The sequence below is a fragment of the Narcine bancroftii genome, chromosome 4 (genome assembly GCF_036971445.1).
Source record: "Narcine bancroftii isolate sNarBan1 chromosome 4, sNarBan1.hap1, whole genome shotgun sequence".
NCBI lineage: Eukaryota > Metazoa > Chordata > Chondrichthyes > Torpediniformes > Narcinidae > Narcine > Narcine bancroftii.
The window spans coordinates 314,815,930-314,841,392 of NC_091472.1; the positions used below are offsets into that span (position 1 = coordinate 314,815,930).

At 47.3% G+C, this 25,463-nt stretch overlaps 1 protein-coding gene across 3 annotated transcripts in view; it reads right to left on the reverse strand.

Annotated features, from left to right (window-relative positions):
* Positions 1–19,298, reverse strand: part of LOC138762281 (anion exchange protein 3-like) — a 114,604-nt gene extending 95,306 nt beyond the window's left edge. Inside the window, exons 1-5 of one of the 3 annotated variants that reach the window (XM_069935987.1) lie at positions 19,151–19,298; positions 14,305–14,452; positions 10,506–10,759; positions 1,742–1,845; positions 1,038–1,261 (exon numbers count right to left, since the gene is read on the reverse strand). In XM_069935987.1, the coding sequence (XP_069792088.1) occupies positions 1,038–1,261; positions 1,742–1,845; positions 10,506–10,759; positions 14,305–14,452; positions 19,151–19,204 (784 nt within the window). In that variant the 5' untranslated portion in view covers positions 19,205–19,298. The remainder of the gene's footprint in view (positions 1–1,037; positions 1,262–1,741; positions 1,846–10,505; positions 10,760–14,304; positions 14,453–19,150) is intronic. The other 2 variants (XM_069935985.1, XM_069935986.1) reach the window with 2 other exon arrangements.
* Positions 19,299–25,463: the final 6,165 nt, after the last annotated feature.

A 25,463-nucleotide genomic window follows, 5' to 3' on the forward strand; every position in this document is an offset into this window, starting at 1 on the left:
TGAGGCTGTGCTCTCTGGTCCCAGACTCCCCCCACCACAGGAAACATCCTCTCCACATCCACTCTATCCAGGCTGTTCGGCATTTGATAGCTTTCAATGAGATCCCCCCCCCTCCTCATTCTTCTAAATCCCTTGAGTACAGCCCCAGAGCCATCCAAAGCATGTAATAACCCTTTCATTCCAGGGACCATGCCTGTGGACCCTCTCCAATACTAACAGGTCCTTCATCTGACATTGAGCCCAAAACTGCTCACATTACTCCCAATGTGATCTGACCAATGCCTTACAAAGCATTAACATTTAATTTAAATGTAAACATTCAGCATGGTAACAGGCCTCTATGGCCCATGAGCCCATGCCGCCCAATTACACCAAATGACCTACAAACCTCGTATGTTTCGAACAGTGGAAGAACAAACTCCTTACGGACAGTGCGGGATTCGAACCCAGGTTGCTGGCGTTGGAACAGTGTTGTGCTAACTGCTACACTAACCGTGCCACTCATCCCTCCTTTTATATTCTATCCCTCTCAAAACGCATGATAGCCTGGTGTTAGTGGAGGGATAGCAGGCTTTGAACAAGCGATATGAGGTTCTAGATCAGTGGTTCGCAACCTTTTACTTTCCACTCATATACCATTTTAAGTATTTCCTATGCCATAAGTACTCTGTGATTAATAAGGGATTGCTTAAGGTGGGATGTGGGTGGAAAGAAAAAGGTTGAAAACCACTGTTTTAATTGTCCCTCATTGACTCGTTATGTGCACGGTTTCACAACTCCAAAGGAAATGGGCCAAGGAGAATTTTTCTCAAGCAAAATATTTCAGTAACAATTGGGTCTAGAGCAGTGATTCTCAACCTTCCCTTCCTACCCACATCCCACCTTAAGCAATCACTTACTAATCACAGAACACTTGTGCCATAGGGAACATTTAAAGTGGTATGTGAGTGGAAAGTAAAAGATTGGGAACCACTGCTCTAGATGCATCACCCTGGATGTTCTCATCACGTGCGACCTTTTGAGGGCTGGTTCCTTACTTTTCATGTGCTCCAGATCAACCGTGGCCAACATCTGTGCTTCTGCCTCGTCTGTTGGTACCTTCTGGTACACGGCAGCCCCTAGTGCAGTCATACTCCCGATACACACTCTCTCCCGCAGGTCGTAACTTGTCCGCTGGCCGCTCGCTGTCCGGTGTAATGAATTCCGCTTCACATGGCTGTTTGAAGAGACATCCGGGGTATCCGAGTAAGGTTTCGGACAGCTGAGTAAGAGGCAGGGTCTAAGTTCAGATTAGCATGTACTTCTGAATTGGATAAGTAGCTGCGGGCAGTGAGTGTCCTGCCTGGGTACGTGGGACAATGACCCTGGGGTAAATGGGAGAAATAACTCCCAGAGTCACTGCTTCCTGGCGTAATAGGAGAGATGATTTGCAGTCACTTTCCACTGGGATAAATGGGATTGAGGAGTCCCAGGATCACTCTGCCCAGGGGTAAATGAAGCAGTGACCCCTTAGTCTCTCAAAGTTCTGTCCCCAAATCTAACAAGGACACGTAGCCGTTAGTGGCACATTTCCAGGCATCTCTAATCTCTGCCACTCATCTCAGTGCCAGGGCAGTGACAATCACCAGATATGGATCAGGGCAGGATGTCTGGGACTGACAGGGGTACCCTCATTGCCACTGGCACCCGCAGCTGAGGTCAGAGCTGTCTCTGCTGGACACACGGTGGGGCTACGTCTGACCTTGCAGTTTGTGCTGAAGGTGTCTCCAGGGGTCCTGCGCAGGGCTCAGGTAACTGTTCCTCACTCAGGAGGGACTCCATTGATTCAAGCGAAGCAAGGCGGAACTGGTAGAGGCAGAGAGGCATGCTGTCAGGGGGGCTACAAGGAGATATCTCCCACTTCCCCCATCCCACACCTACCCATCCTCTCCCACATACCATACAGTATCACACAGTCCCGCATCTTTCAAACAGCCCCTACAGTTTGTAACACACTCCAGCAGATGTAATTCAATATTTAAAGCCCATAAACCTCTGGATTAGATCCCAGCCTGCAACTCACTCCCAGGTATTGGTAATTCTATATACAAACCCCTTGAACTCCTGGATCAGATTCCTAATTTAGTCCTAGGGATCTGTTATTCCACATATGAACCCTCCACTGCATCTGTTCCCGAGATGAGGTCTTCCAGTCCAGATCTTCCGAACTGTCTGCCTTCTTCCACAAACGTGGCTTCCCCTCCACCACCATCAACTCAGCCCTCACCCACATCTCCTCCATTCCCCGCTCATCTGCCCTGGCCCCCTCTGCCCCCAGACACAACAAACATAGAATCCTCCTCATCTTCACCTACCATCCCACCAACCTCCACATCCAATACATTATCCTGCGGAATTTATGGCACAACAGGATCCCACCACCAGACAAATCTTTCCCCTCTCCTCCCTTCTCGGCCTTCCATAGGGACTACTCCCTCCATGACACCTTCTTGAACCTCATCCATCCCCACCTATCGCACCCTCCCCCCCCTAATGGCACCTTCCCCTACGGCTTTAGAAGATGCAACACCTGTATCCACAGCTCCTTCCTCACTGCAGTCCAGGACCCCAAACCGACTTTTCAAGGGAAGCCACACTTCACGTGTATCCGCAGGACTGATTTACTGCACCCGGTGCTCCCTTTGTGGCCTTCTCTACATCGGAGAGACTGGGAGCAGATTGGAAGATCGCTTCACTGAGTATCTTCGCTCCGTCCATACCAGTGACAGAACCTCCCAGTGGCCATCCATTTCAGTTCTGTGTCACACTCCCAGACTTACATGTCTGTCCATAGCCTCATGTACTGTCCCACCAAAACCACCGGTAAATTGAAGGAACCACACCTGATTTTCCATCTGGGCCCTCTCCGACCAGATAGGATTAACATCGACTTCTCCGGTTTCTGTTAACCTGCTCTCCTCTCTCTCCCCTATCCCTTTCCAGTTCTCCCTCCCCCTTCTCCCTCTATTCATCTAGCCATCCCTCCTCCACTCGATTGCTGCTGTCCCCTCCTCCACCTATCACCCCCACTCTTTTGTTTGGATGCCTGCCGATATTTTCACACACCTTGATGAAGGGCTCAAGCCTGAAACATTGGTTATATACTTTTTTCCTTTGTTATATAAAGTACCCTGTTTGACCTGCTAAGTTTCTCCAGTGTTGTGGTCTTACTTTAACCACGGTGTCTGCATTTTCATGTTTCACTATAAACCCTCCAACCCACCTGCCAAAACCTTTCAATTAGAATCCAGCCAGTAACCCTTCTCCTCGTTGTCAGTTAATGGATATTTCAACCCCTTCGGTTTCTGCAGCACAAACTAAGTCTGGCTGCCGTGATCCACAGCCAGGGTAGCCCGGTGGTGCCCGGTGTGGGAGGGGTGGAAGGGCACGGTGCGGCTAACGACAGCAGTCACAATACACAAAAGTCACAGTAGTACAGGCATCCGGAAAGAAGTGACTCATAGCTGCTTCCATCCTCCCTCCCACGCTGTTCGCAGGTCAGAGGTGAGTGACATCACGCTACTTCCAACCAAGCAGAGCCAACGGTTGATTCTAGAGATACCAGAGACCGCAGATGCTGAAATCTGGTGTACTGGTCAGCAAGCTCCAAACCCTGGGCCTCTGCAACTGGATCCTTGACTTCCTCATTGGAAGATGGTGTGGATCGGTAACCTCTCCTCCCTACTGACAATCAACACAGGCACACCTCAAGGCTTAGCCCACTGCTCTACTCTCTCTACACACACGAATGTGTGATTGGGCAGATTTCAAAAGCCACCTACGAATTTGCTGACGACATCAGCAGAATCACGGACGGCAGTGAGGAAGTGTGCAGGAAGGAGATATATCACAACAACAACCTTGCGCTCAACGTTAACAAAACTAAAGAACTAATTGTGGACTTCAGGGAGGGGAAACCAGGAGAACGCAAACCTGTCCTCATCGAGGGGTCAGCAGTGGAGAGGGTCGAGAACTTCAAATTCGAAGAAGGTTCTATTTTGGTCCTGGTTTCATCTCATTTCATCTTCTGCATCTGCTGTTACGACTAATAATTCTACTTTATTGAACTTACATCGTGGAACGAGGCAGGGATGCCCTCTCAGTCCCCTCTTGTTAGATTTAGTTCTAGAACTGCCAGCTATGAGGTTCATGATTCTGAGAACACCTCTGGAATTTATAGAGGGGGTGCCGTTCACAAGGTCCCCTTATATGCGGATTTTATATGTCTCAAGTCCGGAAGTATCTGTTCCTTTTATGTTCTCATTTTACTATCACAATTGATTGAACTCATTGTTACAAAAAAGGGCAGATTTTGGGGGGGATTTTATTAGAGAACAAATACAGTTATTCCGTGAAGTAAACTTGAACTCTGTGAATGATAAATTTGAAAGATGGGATGCTTTGAAAGTTTTACTTCCAAAATCAAGAACGAGTTTATGAAAGAGGTAGAATAAGAAATAACGGTTTTCGAGGATTGTTGTGAACAAGGCCCGACTGATGTTATTTGAACGCTTGAGGAAGAAAATTTGGAACCCTTAGTACAGTAATACACTTTTTTGTTTCTTTCAATTGAGAGGATATTTAAGGGAAAAATTAGGTCCAGCGATGATGCTACCTATTTGTAGTGAGGTGGAAACTCTTACTAAGACAGGAAATACTAAGAAATTTACTTCTGCAATGTATCTTTTATTGCAAACGGGGACTATTAAACAGGGGGCCTGGAAATCTAGACAGAAATGGGAGCTGGGTTTGAAAATTACAATTGATGAGTGAAGATGGGGTTGCATCTTTGTCAAGACTATGTGACAAACACTTTTAATGTAAGATATAGATTAGTTCAGTGTAATTTTTTACATTGACGCCACAAAAATTGAATAGAATAAAATTACCATCACAATTCAGTCACTTTTCAGGGTATAAACTAAACAAGAGTGAACTCTTCCCCCGAATACTAAGCCAATCTCCCTTTGAATAAGAATAAGTTTACTTACCTAGGAATTGTAGTCACCAAAATCCACAAACGTTTAGTTAAGGAAATTTTTTCTTAATTTATTAAAACAATTTAAGCAGACACTGTCCAGACAGTCACCTTTCTCTATTTCATGAGCTGGTCCTATTAACTCAATTAAAAGTGATTATTTTACCCAAACATTTTAATGCAATTCCAGTCTTCATCCCCAAGTCAGTTTTTTTTTATTCCCTTGATTCCATTATCTCTTCCTATATTTGGCAAAACAAACGGCCTCAGCCGAATAACTCATTTAAGAAAGAGTTGGATAAGTATATGGATGGGAGGAGGATGGAGGGATATGGGCAGATAAGTGGGATTAGAGGAGGGGACTTGGATCAGTGCGGACGAGAAGGGCCAAATTGGCCTGTTTCCGTGCTGTAATTGTTATATGGTTATATACGGTTATATGGATTAACCTTCGCTTGCAGAGATCTAAAAGGAATGGAGCTTGACTTTGCCGAATTTCAGATACTATTACTTGTTTGGATTCGATATTTTAATAGATTGGTCTGCCCGGTTTGGATCGCTTTGGAGTTGAGGTCGGCTGAGCAGTTTTCTGTTCTATCCTTTCAGGGAGTGGCACTTCCTTTTTCTTTAGTTAAAGTTAACAGAATGATCTACAGCCCGGAAGTAAAACATTTCTTATGTATATGGTTTCAATTTAGGAAACTTTTTGATTTAAAGGTTTTTCCTTATCAAGTTTTATATAATCTAATTCAAGTTTTATATCACCTCCTTCACTATAGGATTCAACATTGGTCAATTGGTGTGATAATAGTGTTCAGTGTTCTTGAGACTTATTTGTTGACAGTGGTCGTATGTCCTTTGAACAGTTTAATTTACCAAATTCACATTTTATTAGATATTTGCAGATCAGAAATGTTATAACTATGTAACTACTACAGCCCAGAAACAGGCCATCATGGCCCTTCTTGTCCATTCCAAAACACTTACACTCTCCTAGTCCCACTGACCTGCATTCTGCCCATAACCCTCCATACCCTTTCCATCCATGTACCTCTCCACATTTTTCTTAAAAGATAATATTGTACCTCCTTCCACCATGTCTACCGGAAGCTCCTTCCACACAGACCCCATTCTCTGAGTGAAGAACCTTCCCTTTGTGTTGCACCTAAACTTTTGCCCCCTAACTCTCAGCTCATGTTCTCTAGTTTGAATCTCCCCCATCCTCAATGGAAAAAGTCTATCCACATCTACTCTATCTATCCCCCTCAACATTTTAAAGACCTCTATCAAATCCCCCCTCAGCCTTCTACACTCCAAGGAGTAAAGCCCCGACTTGTTTAACCTTTCTCTATAGCTTAGGTGCTGAAACCCAGGGATCACCCGGTGAACCTTCTCTGTTCTCTCTCTGTTTTGTTCGCACCCTTCCTGTAGTTCGGTGACCAGAACTGCGCCCAATATTCCAAATTTGGCCTCACCAATGCCTTGTACAATTTTAACATGACCTCCCAACTCTTCTACTCTGGACTCTGATTATAAAGGCCAGCATTCCAAAGGCCTTCTTCATGACCCTCTCCACCTGAGATTCCACCTTTAGAGAACTGTGGACCATTATTCCTAGATCTCTCTGTTCAATAACATTCTTTAATGCCCGACCATTCACCATGCATGTCCTATTTTGATTAGTCCGACCAAAATGTAGCACTTCACACTTGTCAGCATTAAACTCCATTTGCCAACTCTTCTAACTTCTAACTTGCCCAAATTTCTCTGCAAGATTTGAAAGCCTTCCTCACTATCCACCTACCTTAATATGCATGGTTACTAATCTAATTTACCTCCCCCTCATCTAAATCATTAATATATATTACAAACAACAATAGACCCAGCCATTGACCTCCAACCCGACAAACAGTTCTCCACCACCTCCCTCTGGCATCTCCCATCCAGCCACTGTTGAATCTATTTTCTTACTTCCATATTCACACATAACAATTGAACCTTCCTAATTAACCTTCCATGTGAGACCTTGTCAAAGGCCTTACTGAAGTCTGTAGAGACAACATCCACCACCTTACCCTCATCAATTTTCCTGGTAACCTTTTCAAAAAATTCAATAAGATTTGTCAACCATAACCTTCCATGCACAAATCCATGTTGACGTTCCTAATCGTACCATGTCCATCCAGATAATTATATATACCATCTCTAAGAACATTTTCCATTAGTTTTTCCACCACTAGTTTTCTAACTCAGATGGAAAAACTGTATATGGTTCTTAAATTAGTTAACACTTTTTCACTCTATGCTCAACATTCTCTTATACAGTTCAAGGTTGTACGTCGGATTTACATGTCTAAAGACAAATGATCCCGCATATTTCCTGATTTAAATCCACGATGTAACAACGGGGAAGCAACCTGGATACACATATTCTAGTCCTGTCGAGCTCTTGAACCTTATTGGAGGGAGATTTTTTGTGTTTTTTGTCAATAATATTACGTGTTAATCTTGAACCTAATCCTTTAATGCAGTGGTTCTTAACCCTTTCCTTTTCACTCACATAACACTTTAAGTAATCCCTATGCCATCGGTGCTCTGCGATGAGTAAGGGATTGCTTAATGTGGGTGGGAACAAAAAGGTTGAAAACCACTGTTTTAATCATCCCTAATTGAACATTATGTGTTCAGAACTCCAAAGGAAATGGGCCAATGACAATTTTTCTCAGGCGAAATATTTCAGTAACAAACGGGTCTAGAGCAGTGATTCTTAACCTTTCCTTCCCACCCACATCCCACCTTCAGCAATCCCTTACTCATCACAGAGCACCGATAGCATAGGCATTACTTAAAAGGGGATGTGAGTGGGGAGAAAAATGTTGAGAACTACTGTTTTAATCGTCCCTCATTGACTCGTTATGTGCATGGTTTCAGAACTCCAAAGGAAATGGGCCAACAACAATTTTTCTCAAGCCAAATATTTCAGTAACAATTGGGTCTGGAGCAGTGATTCTCAACCTTCCATTCTCACTCACATCCCACTTGAAGCAATCTCTTACTAATCACAGAGCACCGATGGCATGGGGATTACTTCAAGTGCGATGTGAGTGAAAAGGAAAGGGTTGAGAACCACTGATATACGGCTTTGTTTGGAGTGTTAGATGGTTTTAACAAGCCACTTTCTTCATCCGATTCATCCGATCATCAAGTCATAAGATTTACAACTATTAGGGCACGAAGAGCGATCCAACTGAGATGGAACGATCCTGTTCCATCCACTAGTACTCAGTGGTCATGTCCCATCTTGTTTTAATTTGGAAAAGATCAGATGTTCCGTGTTGAACGCTAACTCTAATTTTCAGAAAATTTGGAGGCTTTTTATGGACTAGTTTTGTTCTCATTAACTCTGTTTGCCTTGATCATTGAATGTATTTATTTCTGTACATTTTTTCCTTCAGTTAGTAATGTTTTATACTACTTTTAATTTTATGTCAAACATCCCAGGCATTTTTCGGTAGGGGGTTGGGGTTCTTTCATTGTTTTTCTCTGTCGTTCTGACAACATTGTATGGGGAAGGGAAATATTGCTATTATTTTATTTTTGAAAATGTACTTATATTCTTCATATTTGGTAACCTTGTGTTCTCTGTACAATGTGTGCATGTTCTATCAAACTCAATAAAAAGATTGAAAGAGAGAACTTCAAATTTGTGGATGTCAACATCTCTGACGATGTATTCTGGGGCCTTCATGTTGATCCAATCATGAAGAAGGTTCACCAGTGGCTATACTTGGTTTGGAGTTTGAGCAGATTTGGTACGTCAACAAAGATCTGTAAACTTCTACAGATGCACCAGGAAGAGCATTCTGACCAGTTGCATCACTGTGTTGTTCGGAGGGGCCAATGCACAGGACAGGAGATGGCTGCAGAGGGTTGTGAACTCAGCCAGCGCCAACACAGGCTTCAGACTTCACTCCATCGAGGACATTCTACAAGAGACGGTGTCTCAAGAAAGCAGCCTCTATCCTCAAGGATCCCCACCAACCAGGCCATACCTTCCACTCTGCTACCATCAGGAAGGAGTTACAGGAGCCTGAAGACAGACACCCAGTGGACAAGGACAGCTTCTTCCCCTCCGCTGTCAGACTCCTGGACGGACAATGAATCACAGACACTACCTCACTTTTTAATACAGTAAAACCCCTGCTATCTGGCACCTATGGAGATTGGTAGATGCCAGATAAGTGTTGCTTGAGACGCAACTGGAAACCTAACCACTAGGTGGCGCCAACTTTAAAGTTTTGTGTTTCTTACCTATTTTTTTTGCCGGTTGCTTAAATTCCGCATAGTAGGGTTTTTCTATAGTGTATTTACGGAAATATAATTCACTGCAGTTTTGCAAATGTAATGTGTGATCCTGCTGGTGCACAACAACAAATTCTGTGACACATGTTCATGACAATCAACCTGATTCTGATTCTGGAGTCAAAAAAACCCCAATTTCCTGGAGGAACTCAGCGGATCGAGCAGCATCCGGGAAAAGAATGGTCGATGTTTCGGGTCAGAACCTTTCTCCGAGACGATTATTTTTAAATTTAGACATACAGCATGGTAACAGGCCCTTTTGGCTTACGAGTCCGTTCCACCCAATTTACATCCCATTAACCTCCTCCCGGGTAGGGTTTCAAAGGATGGGAGGAAACCAGAGCCCCTGGGGAAAACCAACGCAGAAATTGGTAGAACGTGCAAACTCCCTACAGACGACATCGGATACGGACCCCGGACTTGATCGCTGGCGCTGTTACGGTGTTGCGCTAACCACTATTTATTTCCATGAATATTTTTGCTTTTCCCTATTACTGTTTTTCTCTCTCTTTTTATCTGTTCTTTTATGTCTCTGGGAAGCTGCAGCGAGTACTTGCATTTGTGCAGTGTCCCCATGGATGTGGCGGTAAAGAAAGAAGTAAAATACAAATGTCTGCAGACACTGTGAAATGAAGTTAAAACACGACGCTGGAGAAACTCAGCAGGTCCAAAAGGGTCCTTTATATAGCAATGGTAAAAATGCAGAACCAACGTTTCGGGCTTGAGCCCTTCATCAAAGTGTGAGCAAAATGTCGGCAAGTGCCCAAACAAAATGACGGGGGGGAGTGGGGTGTGGGGGGGAAACACAGGCTGATAAGCACAAGGTAATGGGTGGATAAGGGAGGGAGGGGCACACCAGCAAACAGGGGGATGGCTCTGTGAATGGAGCAGGTAGGTGGTGGGGAGCTGGAGGACAGGGCTGGGGGAGGGAGAGAGAATGAGGGGCCCACAGGCAGGAGGTAATAAGTGGTTAAGGGAGGGCACTGCAGGAAAGAGGGGGTGGCTCTGTGAATGGAGAGGGAAGGGGGCGGGGACCTGGAGGAAAGGAGATAGAGGAATGGGGAGGGAGGGAGAGCGGGGAGTGGGCTGTGACGCTAAACTCCATTTACTCAAAGGGCAGCCTCACCTTTGGCGAGTCATTTATTTCCTCACTCGCCGAGAGCTCCTTGTCCTGGGCGTCCCCCTCCGAGCCCCCCGCCTCCTCCTCGTCCTCCTCCTGGATGGTTGGCGTCACCTCCGAGGGAGGCACTGACGTCTTCTTCTTCTTCCTCCTCCTCCTCCTCCTGCGCTCTGAGTGGAGTGGCTTCCGCCTGAAGCATATGTGCGGTGGCAGGCGCGTGGAGAGAGGATGGTGGATGTGGAGGGAGGTGTGTCGGTGATCTGGAGATGACATGGAGTTACAGCCCACAGGTCATTCAGTCCCACTGTTCTATCCAAGCGCTGCAACACCACACACACTCCTCCCGCCCTACTCCCTCTCCCCATCGTCACCACGTCCCATTTTCCTCATGTGTTCCAAATGGAGACCATCAACTTGTTGCCACAGGTGGTTGTGGAGGCCGGGCCATTGGGTTTAGTTAAGGCAGAGATTGATAGGTTCTGGATGAACCACCTACCTGCTCAAAGGTTACAGGGAGAAGGCTGGGCAGTGGGGCTGAGTGGGAGAATGGATCAGCTCATGATTAAATGCTGGGACAGTCTCGATGGGCTGAATGGTCTATTTCTGTTCCTATGTCTTAGGATGTTGCCCGGACTTCATGAACTGAGATACAGGAAAAGGATAAACAGGTTAGGGCTTTATTCCCTGGAATGTAGAATGAGGGGAGATTTAATGGAGGAATTGAAAATTAAGAGGGGAGAGACAGAGTAAATGTAGGTCGGTTTTTTCCACTGAGGGGAGGTGAGATACAAATCAGAGGACATGGGTTAAGGGTGAAAGGGGAAAAATTTAGGGGGAACATGAGGGAATTTCTTCACACAGAGAGTGGTGGGGGTATGGAACGAGCTGGCAGCTGAAGTGGTGAATGTGGGCTCAATTTTAACATTTAAGAAGAATTTGGTGTGGACTGGGTCCAGGTCAGGAGGACTAGGCAAAGAAAAATGGGTTGGCACAGACTAGAAGGGCCGAAGTGGCTGTTTCTGTGCTGTAATGTTCTATGTTTTTATGGTCTTATCAAGGACATTTTGTTTCCTGCAATTATCAGACTCTTAAATGGATTCTTCAATGGTATAAATGATGCCCTACCCATAGATCCCTTCTCCCTCTAAATACTCTAGGTACTTTCACCTATTCTATTTTAGTCTTGATAAAGGTTTCCGACCCAAAATGTGGACTGATCATTTCCACGTATGGATGCTGTCAGACCTCCTGAGTTGCTCGAGTGGTTCTTTGTCTGTTCGAGATTCCAGCATCTGCAGCATTTGTGCCTCTCCTCTCCTCTGTCTCTACTCTACTCACCCCTCCCCCCAAACCACTAGGCTATGTCGACCTCCCAGTGGCCACCCATTTTATTTCCCTGTCCCATTTCCTTGAGGACATGGTCTGCACGTGGTCACATGCAGTGCTGGACTGAGACCACCCGCAAATTGGAGGAACGACACCTTGTCTTCCGTCTGGGCCCCCTCCAACCAGATGGCATTGACATCAACTCCTCCAGTTTCTATTGAAATACCCACGCACCCCCCCATCTTCCCCGTCTCCTTTCTTCTCTCTCTCATTCTCACTTCCTTTTTCCCTCTATCTCCTTTCTCAAAGCCAGAATTAATCCTCATCTTTCCTCTTATCAGATCCAATTAACACCTTTTGTCTGTTCGGCTGGACTCTTACCCCTCCCATTCTTTCACCTTTCTCTCTCAGTCTTTACTGAGTCGCCTCCCTGGTTTTTACTCATACGTTGAAGAAGAGAGGCCGACACGGTTGGCGTAGTGGTTAGCGCATCACCTTAACAGCATCACTGGAGGGGGGAGTGGGCGGGTTCGAATCCCACGCTGTCTGCAAGGAGTTTGTATGTTCTCCCCGTGTCTGCGTGGGTTTTCCCCTGGGGCTCTGGTTTCCTCCCACTGATTTAAAAATGTTCCAGGAGTTGTAGAATAATGGGGTGTAAATTGGGTGGCACAGACTCGTGGGCCTCAATGGCCTGCTACCGTGCTGTATGTCTAAATTTTAAAATTTTTAATTTGAAGGGCTCAGTCCTGAAACGTTAGTTCTATACCGTTACCTCCTATGGAGACCAGCTGAATTCCTCTAGCATTTCTGTGTGTTTCTACCGCAGCTGCCAGTGGAAACAAACTCCCTGACCCACTTTCACAATTTAATATGTCTCTAGAAGATCTCACTTATGCTTCTAAGCTCCAATGAATATCAACCCAGGCAACTCCATCTCTTCTCATTCGCCAACCTCTCCGTTTCTCAGCACCTAATAGCCTGAATACGCCTGGATTTGTCTGATCTCGGAAACTAAGCAGGCTCAGGCTTGGTCAGTCCTTGGAGGGGGGTCTGCCAAGGAACACCAGGTTTTTGGGAGGGGCGCTGGACAAAGTGGCCACTCTCTGCCTGCCTTACGGTTAAAGAATTTCATGTAGGTTACATTCTAAATGTAGTCACGTTACTATAATGGAACCTTCACCTTTACCTTTTTCCAAAACCAACCCAGTGAACCTTGTCCACACTACCTCCAGAGTTAGTGAATCATTTCTCAAGTTACTGACCTCTCTGCCAACAAATCCAGCTCCTTTCATTTTACACAATCGCAGCCTCTCATCATTTTATGTATCCCGTTGAAATCCAGCTCTATCTCCCCCCCCCACCCCACCTCTCTCCCACCTCCTTTGTTCCTCCCAGTGCAGACTTCAGCTCCCATGCACCCTGCACAAGTTTGTTATCCCCATTTAATGGGAGAAACTTTAACAGAGATCGTCCTGCTCAGAAAGTGGCCAACCTCTTGGAAGTCCAGTGAAGAGTTTCCTTGTTCTCTTGGCCGAAACACTCCTACCGCAGTTATAAAAGTAGAAAATTCTAGATTAGTCAGCATCTGTTTGAGAGAGAGAGAGAGCAAGACTGCTACTGGTTCAGGTCAAAGACTGCTCATCGGGACTGGGAAATATTGAGAGTTCAAACAATTTCAAATTTTTTCTGCTGCTTTTAACATCTTTTATCTGAAAGGTCATCGAGCTGAAAGGTTGCTGGATTCTCTCTCCACGGTGGCTGTCTGACGTCCTGTGCAGCCCCAGCAATTTTTGTTTTTAATTTGCTTACTGCTATGAACTTCTTGTAACATGGAGGGAGACCAGTCAGCTCATCTAGTCCATGCTGGTTCCCAGTGGACAAATCCCATTGATTGCAACCCCTCTCCGGGTTTCCTGAAGACCTGCAACATCCTCCTGCCCACACACACACACACACACACACACACACACACACACACACACACAAGCACGCACACACAGACGCAACACATGGACACACAAAAATGGATGCAAATGGACACATTTGCATGCACAATCGTAAACATACATACACATGCATGCGTACACCCAACATGCATGTGCATGTACATGCACACATGGAATTGCACAAGCTCAGACACACACATGCACACACAGACAGAGTGACGTACACATGCACACTCACAGAGAAACATGCACACACACACAAATTCATGGACATGCGCACACGCGCGCGCGTGCACTCACACATGGACACACATACACTGACAAACATATAGTTGATACAACCAGATACCACCCACATAGGCATGCAGACACATACAGATACGCTCACACCCTGATAAACACTGACTCTCGCACGCATGCATTCTCACAAGCATGAATGAAGGTACACTGACTAACAAGCAATATGTACAAACAGGTTCACATGCGCTTGTATGACACAGCTCTGTTGGCCATCGACACACACACAGACTCACATTCAAAGTCCCTCTCATTGTAGGTGCGTTCGGGTTCCTGTGGGGGCCTGTCACTCAGCAAGTTGCCCAGGTACTCAACTGCCAACAACTGGTCCAGTTCCTCCTCCTCCTCTTCCTTCACGGAGGCTGTCTTCTCTTGCACATCTTCCTGCCCAAGGATAACCGAAGGAAATGGCAGTTAGTGCAGGAATATGGTGCTGAGGTCAAACGTCAGCCATATCTGGCTGAGGAGGGAGCAGCCCCACACATTCAGGTTTATTATCATCTGACTGTACATTTACAACCTGATGAAACAGCGTTTCTCCAGATCAGGATGCACTCTCAAAGGTTCACAATACACAGCTTATTATAATAATTGCAGGATAACAAGCTGTTTGTAGCAGGGCCAGCCAAACTACAACACCTAGACCCTTTGCCCATTTCTACGTGGCCTGGGGTGAATTCTAAAAATAACATGGAATATGGCCCCTTAGAACATGGTCTCTAACAATAAAATGCACCGTATGTGTATTGCACTTCTTAGGTTTAACACTAGATGGCGCTGCCATTCTGAACAACTACTAGACCGACCGTTGCAATGTTACTCATCGATGAAAACGCTTACCCCAGTTGATTAAACATGCCAGAACCAAACAGAAAGGGAATGCTGAAAATTTCAGACGCTGTGGGTAAATGGATCCTTTTTCATGGAAGTCAAGGGGAAGTGTGTTTGTTTGATTTGCAAGGAACCTGTTAACCTTAATAGCGTATCTACAGATTTACACATTACATCATGACCATTAAGGTGGACACTTGGATCATGAACTGTATTCGCTGAGAGTCACGGAGGAATGTTGTCCCTTCCTTACTCTTTCCTCCTGTTCTTATTTTACATCCAGATATTTATTTTGCTCTGCTTTTTGAATTAGAGTCTTAAAGGAGTTTTATTGTATTCATTTAAATTAAATTTAAGAGGTGCAGATACCAAAATGCTGACTGAACATCGATAAACTACTGGAATGTCAACAATTAAATTGTTCAGTTGTGACGTATTGTTATCTTGCTCGAATTTGACAACACAGGAGTTTTCTGGTCTAAAATCTCTCATTTTTCTTGGTTGAAATCTGCCAGGCTTAATATTGCTTGGCCTGTGACTCCTTCTGTTTCTCTGTATATGGTCCACTCCCCACTCCCCCACCCCCGGTTTAAAGCCTTTGTTAAATGCCATTAAACCAAGAGGTAGGACCCTACGGAGCAGTGCAGTGTCTCCACTCCCCCAGCTCTCCTGGGTCCACACCAGCGGCTGCACAGCTGTTATAGCAGCTCTAGCAGCTCCCCGATGACTTTAAATGTATATATAGAGAGAGTCACATATGTACATGAAGATCTAATTTAAAATAAATATTTTGGGGTAATTTACTCACTTAGCGGATACTGTTCATCCATGTCCCAGCCTGGCCATCCTGATTTAGATGCTCCTGTACCTTCTCCCTGATGATAGTGGGTCAAGGTTACTGTGTGCTGCATGGAGAGGGCCCTCAATAATTCCTTGAGGCCTTTTTAAGTATCGCTCCCAGTGAATGCACAGCACAGAAACAGGCCCATTGACCCATCACATCCATGCTAGCCCTTCTGCCATCTACATTATTCCCACTCCCTTATGCCTTTACCTATTTACGAGCCTGTCTAACACCCCCTTGAATGTTGTTGACTCCACCACCTACTCCAGTACTGTTCCAGATTCCAGAAAACATTACAGCATTGAAACTCTTCGGCCCTTCTAGTCTGTGCTGAACTTTTTTTTTGCCTAGTCCCATTGACCTGCACCCAATTCATAGCCTTCTGTACCTCTCCCATCCACGTACCTGTCCAAATTCCTCTTAAATGTTAACATTGAGCCCACATTCACCTCTTCAGCTGGCAGCTCGTTCCACACCCCCACCACTCTCTATGTGAAGATGTTCCCCTTAAACTTTTCCCCTTTCACCCTTAACTCATGCCCTCTGGTTTGTATCTCACCTCCGCTGTCTATCTCCCCATAATTTTAAATACCTCTATCAAATCTTCCTTCATTCTTTTACGCTCCAATCACTTTGTCTGAGAGTCTCACCTTTCAGATCCCCATTAAAACTCTTTCCCCCTTCCCTTCTGTCTTTGATCTCCCTTTCATGGGTAAAAAGACTCTACCTAACACTAACTCAAGAATGGAAGGCGACATGTGCCTGGAGGTGGAGAAGGTAGGGGAGGTCCTAAGTGAAAACTTTGCTCCAGAGAAAGGGGGAGGGGCCTTGGTCAGTGGCGAACAGGCTTGTGTGCTGGAGCACGTCAAGGTTAAAAAAAAGTGGAAGGACTGGCACAGGTGGCTTAGCAGTTAGCGCAACGCTATTACAGCACCAGTGGCCGGAGTGGGTCCGAATCGCGCGTTGTCTGTAAGGAGTTTGTACATTCTCCTTGTGTCTGCGTGGGTTTTCCCCGGGGGCTCCAGTTTCATCCCACTGTTCCAAAATACATATCGGGGTTGAAGATTAATTGGGCGGTCAGGTTTGTGGGCCAAAAGGGCCTGTTACTGAGTTGCATGTCTACATTTTAAAAATATTCATTTTTAAAAAAAATTAGGATTGATAAGTCCTTGGAACCAGACAGGTTGTACCCCAGGATACTGCAGGAAGTGAGAGAAGAGATAGCTGGGGCAGTAGCTATGATCTTTGCATTCTCCCTGGCCACAGGGGAGGTGCCAGAGGTTTGGAGAACGGCAAATATGGTCCCCTTGTTTAAAAAAGGTAATCGGGAGAATCCTGGAAATTCTGGACCGGTGAGTCCTACGTCAGTGGTGTGTAAACTAACAGAGAGGATTCTTAAAGATAGGATCTAAGAGCATTTGGAGAAGTCCCGTCTACTCAAGGATAGTCGGCATGACTGTGAAGGGAAGGTCGTGCCTCACGAGTCTAATTGAATATTTCAATGAAGTGACAGAAGAAATTGATGAGGGTCAGGTGGTTGTTGTGACATATATGGATTTTAGTAAGGCATTTGACAAGGTACCCCGTGAGAGACTCGTTCAGAAAGTCATGAGGCAGGGATCAGTTGAACATTGGCTGTGTGGATTAAAAATTGGTTTGAAGGAAGAAAGCCGAGAGTAGTAGTAGTATTCTGCCTGGAGGTTGGTGACTAGTGGAGGGGTCGCAGGGATCTGTTCTGGGACCCCTGCTCTTTGTGATTTTTATAAATGATCTGGATGAAGAGGCGGATGGATGGGTCAGGAAGTTTGCGGATGACACGAAGGTTGGAGGAGTTGTGGATGGCGCTGAAGGTTGTCAAAGGTTACAAGAGGATATAGACAGGATGCAGAGTTGGGCAGAAAAGTGGCAGATGGATTGGCAGTGTGAGGGGATACATTCAGAAAGGTCAATTGAGAAGGCTGAGAACAGCGTTAATGTTCGGACACTTAACAGCGTGGAAGAACAGAAGATAAAGTCATACAAAGAAATGCCACGGCTGTCAAGTCGAGAAAGAGAAGCAGAGAGAGTCCCTTCAGAGACACTAAATGTCCATGGATCCCACCACCTCATCTGATGCCGCTTCCTCCTGCGTCCCCATGGCTTCCATAGCCGCATGGCCCTCTGTCTGGTCCAGTGGTGAGCCTGAACTCCAGGCATCCAAGTCTCCCTCCTCAGCTTCTGGTTCAATCAGGAAGCCCTTTGGGAGCCCTGCACACAAATGGATCCCACACCCAGTCCCTGGCCCCCACAGGCCGGACTCCAGCACCCCGCGGCCTGGAGTGAGGCCTTTGGGCCTCTGTGGAGACTTGTCTCTCCCAGGCTCTCCCCCACTCTGGGCAGAGTGGAGGGGGAGGGTGGGGGTGTTCTCCCACTCTGGTGCTCAGTCTGCTGCTTTTTAAATTTAAATTTAATTTTTTAATTAAATTTTAAATGTTGACATGCATCTTGGCCCTTTCAGCCCATGAGTCTGTGCCGCCCAATTACACACCATGGACCTAGAATCCCTGGTACATTTTGAAGGGTGGGAGGACCCAGAGGAAACCCACACAGACAGGAGAGAGAACGAGCAGACAGCAGTGGATTCGAACCCGGGTCACTGGCACTGTAGCAGTGTGGCACTAACTGACGCTGACTGTGTTTGCTTGGAGTACACACTCCTCATGGTCCTGAATTGCCGAGATGTGGGCAATGCCATCCTGGATCTGGAACTTTGACCATCTTTGTTATCAGGAAAGGTCCTACCACGTTTCCAGCTGGTGGGACATTGTTCCAGGTCCATCCCTGACCCCACCCCCACCCCAGGGGAAGTGGTCCCACACAACCACAGCTGTCTCCCTGATATGCCCTCTGTGGCCTTCCCCTGCACCCTCTCCATCTCTTTGCCCTCGTCCGCTATCTGGACACACCCTGCTGGCCCATTCGCCATGTGCTGTGGAAGTCTTTTGCCCTGTGGGAGACCTCTCCTCTCCCCCCCCCCCCATCCCTCTTTACATCAAGGATCTGGTATGGGCTCAACATGTCCTGGACCACATCTCACAGGTCTGGAGGAGTCTGTGCTACATCAACATTTGGAGTGCAAGAGGTTTCAGCGCCTCTTGAATCTTCAAAGGGGGTGTTCCTTAAGTTCTGACTTCCCTTGGGAATTCCAACCAGAGAGGGGAGGGAACATCCGAGCAGCCTGCTCCTGGATTCCCAGAGGAGGGAGTAGACAGTGTCCGCTATCTCACTGGAGAGATCATCCAGAATGAACACAGCAAGTGATTAAGAAAACCCTTGTTTAAGTGGAGTTCCCTCTGTCCCATCACAATAACCCCTGGCCCGTGTCCAGCAGATTAGCCCTGCCCATTCTCAACTCTCTCACTACTCACCGCTCGAGCGCATGTGGGGACGTTTGCCCATTCCCTGGTCCCGCTGGTTGCCATGGTCACGGTGATGGCACAGAGAGATCGGGGCACTGCCCACTCAGCCGTTCTCCTTCACTGTTGTCTTCACCACAAACCTTAATGGTGGCATAACCTACAGGGAGAGAGAGAGAATGTGTGAGTGAGAGGGGTGGAGAGGGGGAGAGGAGTGAGAGATATGAGGAGAGAGGGAAAGAAGGGGAGAGAGATGGAGGGGGCGAAGGGAGAGGAGAGGGGAAAAGGGGAGGAGAGTGGGGAAGGGGTGAGGGAGGAAGAGAGGGAGAGGAGAGAGAGGTGAGGGAGAGTGGGAAGGAGACAAGAGACAGGAATACAGCAAGGAGGTAGTGAGAGAGAGAGGGAATGAGGGAGAAAGAGGGGCAAGAAAGAGAGAAACAGGGGAGACTGAGGGAGAGATAGATAGAGATGGAGAGAGAAGTGAGAGAGTGGTGGATGAGAGAGGGCGAGACAGGAGGACAGGGTAGAGGAAGAAAGGAAAAAAATTAGGAAAGGAATCGATAAGATGAAGGCAGGAAAGGTGTTTCCTTGGACAGAGGTTCGAGATTCAGCTGAGTGGGCTTTGGATGGAGATGAGGAGGAACTGCTTTTGCCAGAGAGCATTGCATCTGCCTGGGGAACCAGCTAAGGCAACCTCATTAAATATACCTAAGCCAGTGTTTGATAGATTTTTGTGTTGCATTGTAAATTGAGGCTTACAGCGAAGAGGCAGGGAGGTGGAGCTGTGTCCACGGCCAAATCATTAGGTATATTTAAGGCAGAGGTAGATGGGTTCTTTATTAGGAAGGGAATCAAAGGTCGGGGAGAAGGCAGGAGAATGGGGTTGACATCTAAATTAAAAACACGATGCTGGAGAAGCACAGCAGGTCAAACAGTGTCCTTTATATAGTAAAAGATAAAGATACAGAACCAACGTTTCAGGCTTGAGCCCTTTGTCAAGGTATGGAAAAATCTCGGCAGGTGTCCAAACAAAACAGTGGGGGAAGAGAAGTACACGAGATAATAGGAGGATAAGGGAGGAAGGGGACACCAGAAAAGGAGGAGGAGGGTGGCTCTGTGAATAGAGAGGAAATGGGTGGAGACAGGGGGAAAGGGAAGGGAGGGAGAACGAGGAGTGGGCTAGCAGGAACCAGAGATGTCGATGTTAATGCCATCCGGTTAGAGAGGGCCCAGACGGAAAATCAAGTGTTGTTCCTCCAATTTATGGGTGGTTTTGGTGGGATAATACATGAGGCCATGGATGTGTGGCAGGTAGTCATTAGTATAATAGGAGTCACTAGGGTGGTGTAGCAAGAGATGCTAGGGTGGTGTAGCAGGAGACACTAGGATTGAGTAGCAGGAGATGCTAGGGTGGTGTAGCAGGAGACACTAGGATTGTGTAGCAGGAGACACGGGTTGTGTAGCAGGAGACACTAGGATTGTGTAGCAGGAGACACTAGGGTTGTGTAGCAGGAGACACTAAGGTTGTGTAGAAGGAGACACTAGAGTTGTGTAGCAAGAGACACAAGGATTGTGTAGCAGGAGACACTAGGATTGTGTAACAGGAGACACTAGGGTTGTGTAGCAGGAGACACTAAGTGTATGTAGCAGGAGACACTAGGATTGTGTAGCAGGAGACACTAGGGTTGTGTAGCAGGAGACACTAAGGTTGTGTAGCAGGAGACACTAGGGTTGTGTAGAAGGAGACATTAGGTTGTGTAGCAGGAGACACTAGGGTTGTGAAGAAGGAGACACTAGGGTTGTGTAGCAGGAGACACTAGGGTTGTGTAGAAGGAGACACTAGGATTGTGTAGAAGGAGACACTAAGGTTGTGTAGCAGGAGACACTAGGGTTGTGTAGAAGGAGACACGGGTTGTGTAGAAGGAGACACTAGGGTTGTGTAGAAGGAGACACTAGGGTTGTGTAGCAGGAGACACTAGGGTTGTGTAGCAGGAGACACTAGGGTTGTGTAGCAGGAGACACTAGGGTTGTGTAGAAGGAGACACTAGGGTTGTGTAGCAGGAGACACTAGGGTTGTGTAGCAGGAGACACTAGGGTTGTGTAGCAGGAGACACTAGGGTTGTGTAGCAGGAGACATGGGTTGTGTAGAAGGAGACACTAGGGTTGTGTAGAAGGAGACACTAGGGTTGTGTAGAAGGAGACACTAGGGTTGTGTAGCAGGAGACACTAGGGTTGTGTAGCAGGAGACACTAGGGTTGTGTAGCAGGAGATACTAGGGTTGTGCAGCAGGAGACACTAGGATTGTGTAGAAGGAGACACTATGGTTGTGTAGCAGGAGACATGGGTTGTGTAGAAGGAGACACTAGGGTTGTGTAGCAGTAGATACTAGGGTTGTGTAGAAGGAGACACTAGGGTTGTGTAGCAGGAGACACTAGGGTTGTGTAGCAGGAGACACTAGGGTTGTGTAGAAGGAGACACTAGGGTTGTGTAGCAGGAGACACTAGGGTTGTGTAGCAGGAGACACTAGGGTTGTGTAGCAGGAGACACTAGGGTTGTGTAGCAGGAGACACGGGTTGTGTAGAAGGAGACACTAGGGTTGTGTAGCAGGAGACACTAAGGTTGTGTAGAAGGAGACACTAGGGTTGTGTAGCAGGAGACACTAGGGTTGTGTAGCAGGAGACACTAGGGTTGTGTAGAAGGAGACACTAAGGTTGTGTAGAAGGAGACACTAGGGTTGTGTAGCAGGAGACTCCAGGGTTGTGTAGCAGGAGACTCTAGGGTTGTGTAGCAGGAGACACTAGGGTTGTGTAGAAGGAGACTCTAGGGTTGTGTAGCAGGAGACACTAGGGTTGTGTAGAAGGATACACTAGGGTTGTTTAGCAGGAGACACTAGGGTTGTGTAGCAGGAGACACTAGGGTTGTGTAGCAGGAGACACGGGTTGTGTAGAAGGAGACACTAGGGTTGTGTAGAAGGAGACACTAGGGTTGTGTAGAAGGAGACACTAGGGTTGTGTAGCAGGAGACACTAGGGTTGTGTAGCAGGAGACACTAGGGTTGTGTAGAAGGAGACACTAGGGTTGTGTAGCAGGAGACACCAGGGTTGTGTAGCAGGAGACACTAGGGTTGTGTAGCAGGAGACATGGGTTGTGTAGAAGGAGACACTAGGGTTGTGTAGAAGGAGACTCTAGGGTTGTGTAGAAGGAGACACTAGGGTTGTGTAGCAGGAGTCACTAGGGTTGTGTAGCAGGAGACACTAGGGTTGTGTAGCAGGAGACACTAGAGTTGTGTAGCAGGAGACACTAGGGTTGTGTAGCAGGAGACATGGGTTGTGTAGCAGGAGACACTAGGGTTGTGTAGCAGGAGACATGGGTTGTGTAGCAGGAGACACTAGGGTTGTGTAGCAGGAGACATGGGTTGTGTAGCAGGAGACACTAGGGTTGTGTAGCAGGAGACACTAGGGTTGTGTAGCAGGAGACATGGGTTGTGTAGCAGGAGACACTAGGGTTGTGTAGCAGAAGACATGGGTTGTGTAGAAGGAGACACTAGGGTTGTGTAGAAGGAGACACTAGGGTTGTGTAGAAGGAGACACTAGGGTTGTGTAGCAGGAGACATGGGTTGTGTAGCAGGAGACACTAGGGTTGTGTAGCAGGAGACACTAGGGTTGTGTAGCAGGAGACATGGGTTGTGTAGCAGGAGACACTAGGGTTGTGTAGCAGGAGACATGGGTTGTGTAGCAGGAGACATGGGTTGTGTAGCAGGAGACATGGGTTGTGTAGCAGGAGACATGGGTTGTGTAGCAGGAGACACTAGGGTTGTGTAGCAGGAGACATGGGTTGTGTAGCAGGAGACACTAGGGTTGTGTAGCAGGAGACGCTAGGGTTGTGTAGCAGGAGACACTAGGGTTGTGTAGCAGGAGACACTAGGGTTGTGTAGCAGGAGACATGGGTTGTGTAGCAGGAGACATGGGTTGTGTAGCAGGAGACACTAGGGTTGTGTAGCAGGAGACATGGGTTGTGTAGCAGGAGACACTAGGGTTGTGTAGCAGGAGACACTAGGGTTGTGTAGCAGGAGACATGGGTTGTGTAGCAGGAGACACTAGGGTTGTGTAGCAGGAGACATGGGTTGTGTAGAAGGAGACACTAGGGTTGTGTAGAAGGAGACACTAGGGTTGTGTAGAAGGAGACACTAGGGTTGTGTAGCAGGAGACATGGGTTGTGTAGCAGGAGACACTAGGGTTGTGTAGCAGGAGACACTAGGGTTGTGTAGCAGGAGACATGGGTTGTGTAGCAGGAGACACTAGGGTTGTGTAGCAGGAGACATGGGTTGTGTAGCAGGAGACATGGGTTGTGTAGCTGGAGACACTAGGGTTGTGTAGCAGGAGACATGGGTTGTGTAGCAGGAGACACTAGGGTTGTGTAGCAGGAGACGCTAGGGTTGTGTAGCAGGAGACACTAGGGTTGTGTAGCAGGAGACACTAGGGTTGTGTAGCAGGAGACACTAGGGTTGTGTAGCAGGAGACACTAGGGTTGTGTAGCAGGAGACATGGGTTGTGTAGCAGGAGACACTAGGGTTGTGTAGCAGGAGACATGGGTTGTGTAGCAGGAGACACTAGGGTTGTGTAGCAGGAGACATGGGTTGTGTAGCAGGAGACACTAGGGTTGTGTAGCAGGAGACATGGGTTGTGTAGCAGGAGACATGGGTTGTGTAGCAGGAGACACTAGGGTTGTGTAGCAGGAGACATGGGTTGTGTAGCAGGAGACACTAGGGTTGTGTAGCAGGAGACATGGGTTGTGTAGCAGGAGACACTAGGGTTGTGTAGCAGGAGACATGGGTTGTGTAGCAGGAGACATGGGTTGTGTAGCAGGAGACACTAGGGTTGTGTAGCAGGAGACATGGGTTGTGTAGCAGGAGACACTAGGGTTGTGTAGCAGGAGACACTAGGGTTGTGTAGCAGGAGACACTAGGGTTGTGTAGCAGGAGACACTAGGGTTGTGTAGCAGGAGACATGGGTTGTGTAGCAGGAGACACTAGGGTTGTGTAGCAGGAGACATGGGTTGTGTAGCAGGAGACACTAGGGTTGTGTAGCAGGAGACATGGGTTGTGTAGCAGGAGACATGGGTTGTGTAGCAGGAGACACTAGGGTTGTGTAGCAGGAGACATGGGTTGTGTAGCAGGAGACACTAGGGTTGTGTAGCAGGAGACATGGGTTGTGTAGCAGGAGACATGGGTTGTGTAGCAGGAGACACTAGGGTTGTGTAGCAGGAGACATGGGTTGTGTAGCAGGAGACACTAGGGTTGTGTAGCAGGAGACACTAGGGTTGTGTAGCAGGAGACACTAGGGTTGTGTAGCAGGAGACACTAGGGTTGTGTAGCTGGAGACACTAGGGTTGTGTAGCAGGAGACACTAGGGTTGTGTAGCAGGAGACACTAGGGTTGTGTAGCAGGAGACATGGGTTGTGTAGCAGGAGACACTAGGGTTGTGTAGCAGGAGACATGGGTTGTGTAGCAGGAGACATGGGTTGTGTAGCAGGAGACATGGGTTGTGTAGCAGGAGACATGGGTTGTGTAGCAGGAGACATGGGTTGTGTAGCAGGAGACACTAGGGTTGTGTAGCAGGAGACATGGGTTGTGTAGCAAGAGACACTAGGGTTGTGTAGCAGAAGACGCTAGGGTTGTGTAGCAGGAGACATGGGTTGTGTAGCAGGAGACATGGGTTGTGTAGCAGGAGACACTAGGGTTGTGTAGCAGGAGACACTAGGGTTGTGTAGCAGGAGACATGGGTTGTGTAGCAGGAGACACTAGGGTTGTGTAGCAGGAGACATGGGTTGTGTAGCAGGAGACACTAGGGTTGTGTAGCAGGAGACATGGGTTGTGTAGCAGGAGACATGGGTTGTGTAGCAGGAGACACTAGGGTTGTGTAGCAGGAGACATGGGTTGTGTAGCAGGAGAGACTAGGGTTGTGTAGCAGGAGACATGGGTTGTGTAGCAGGAGACACTAGGGTTGTGTAGCAGGAGACGCTAGGGTTGTGTAGCAGGAGACATGGGTTGTGTAGCAGGAGACATGGGTTGTGTAGCAGGAGACACTAGGGTTGTGTAGCAGGAGACACTAGGGTTGTGTAGCAGGAGACATGGGTTGTGTAGCAGGAGACGCTAGGGTTGTGTAGCAGGAGACGCTAGGGTTGTGTAGCAGGAGACGCTAGGGTTGTGTAGCAGGAGACATGGGTTGTGTAGCAGGAGACATGGGTTGTGTAGCAGGAGACACTAGGGTTGTGTAGCAGGAGACACTAGGGTTGTGTAGCAGGAGACACTAGGGTTGTGTAGCAGG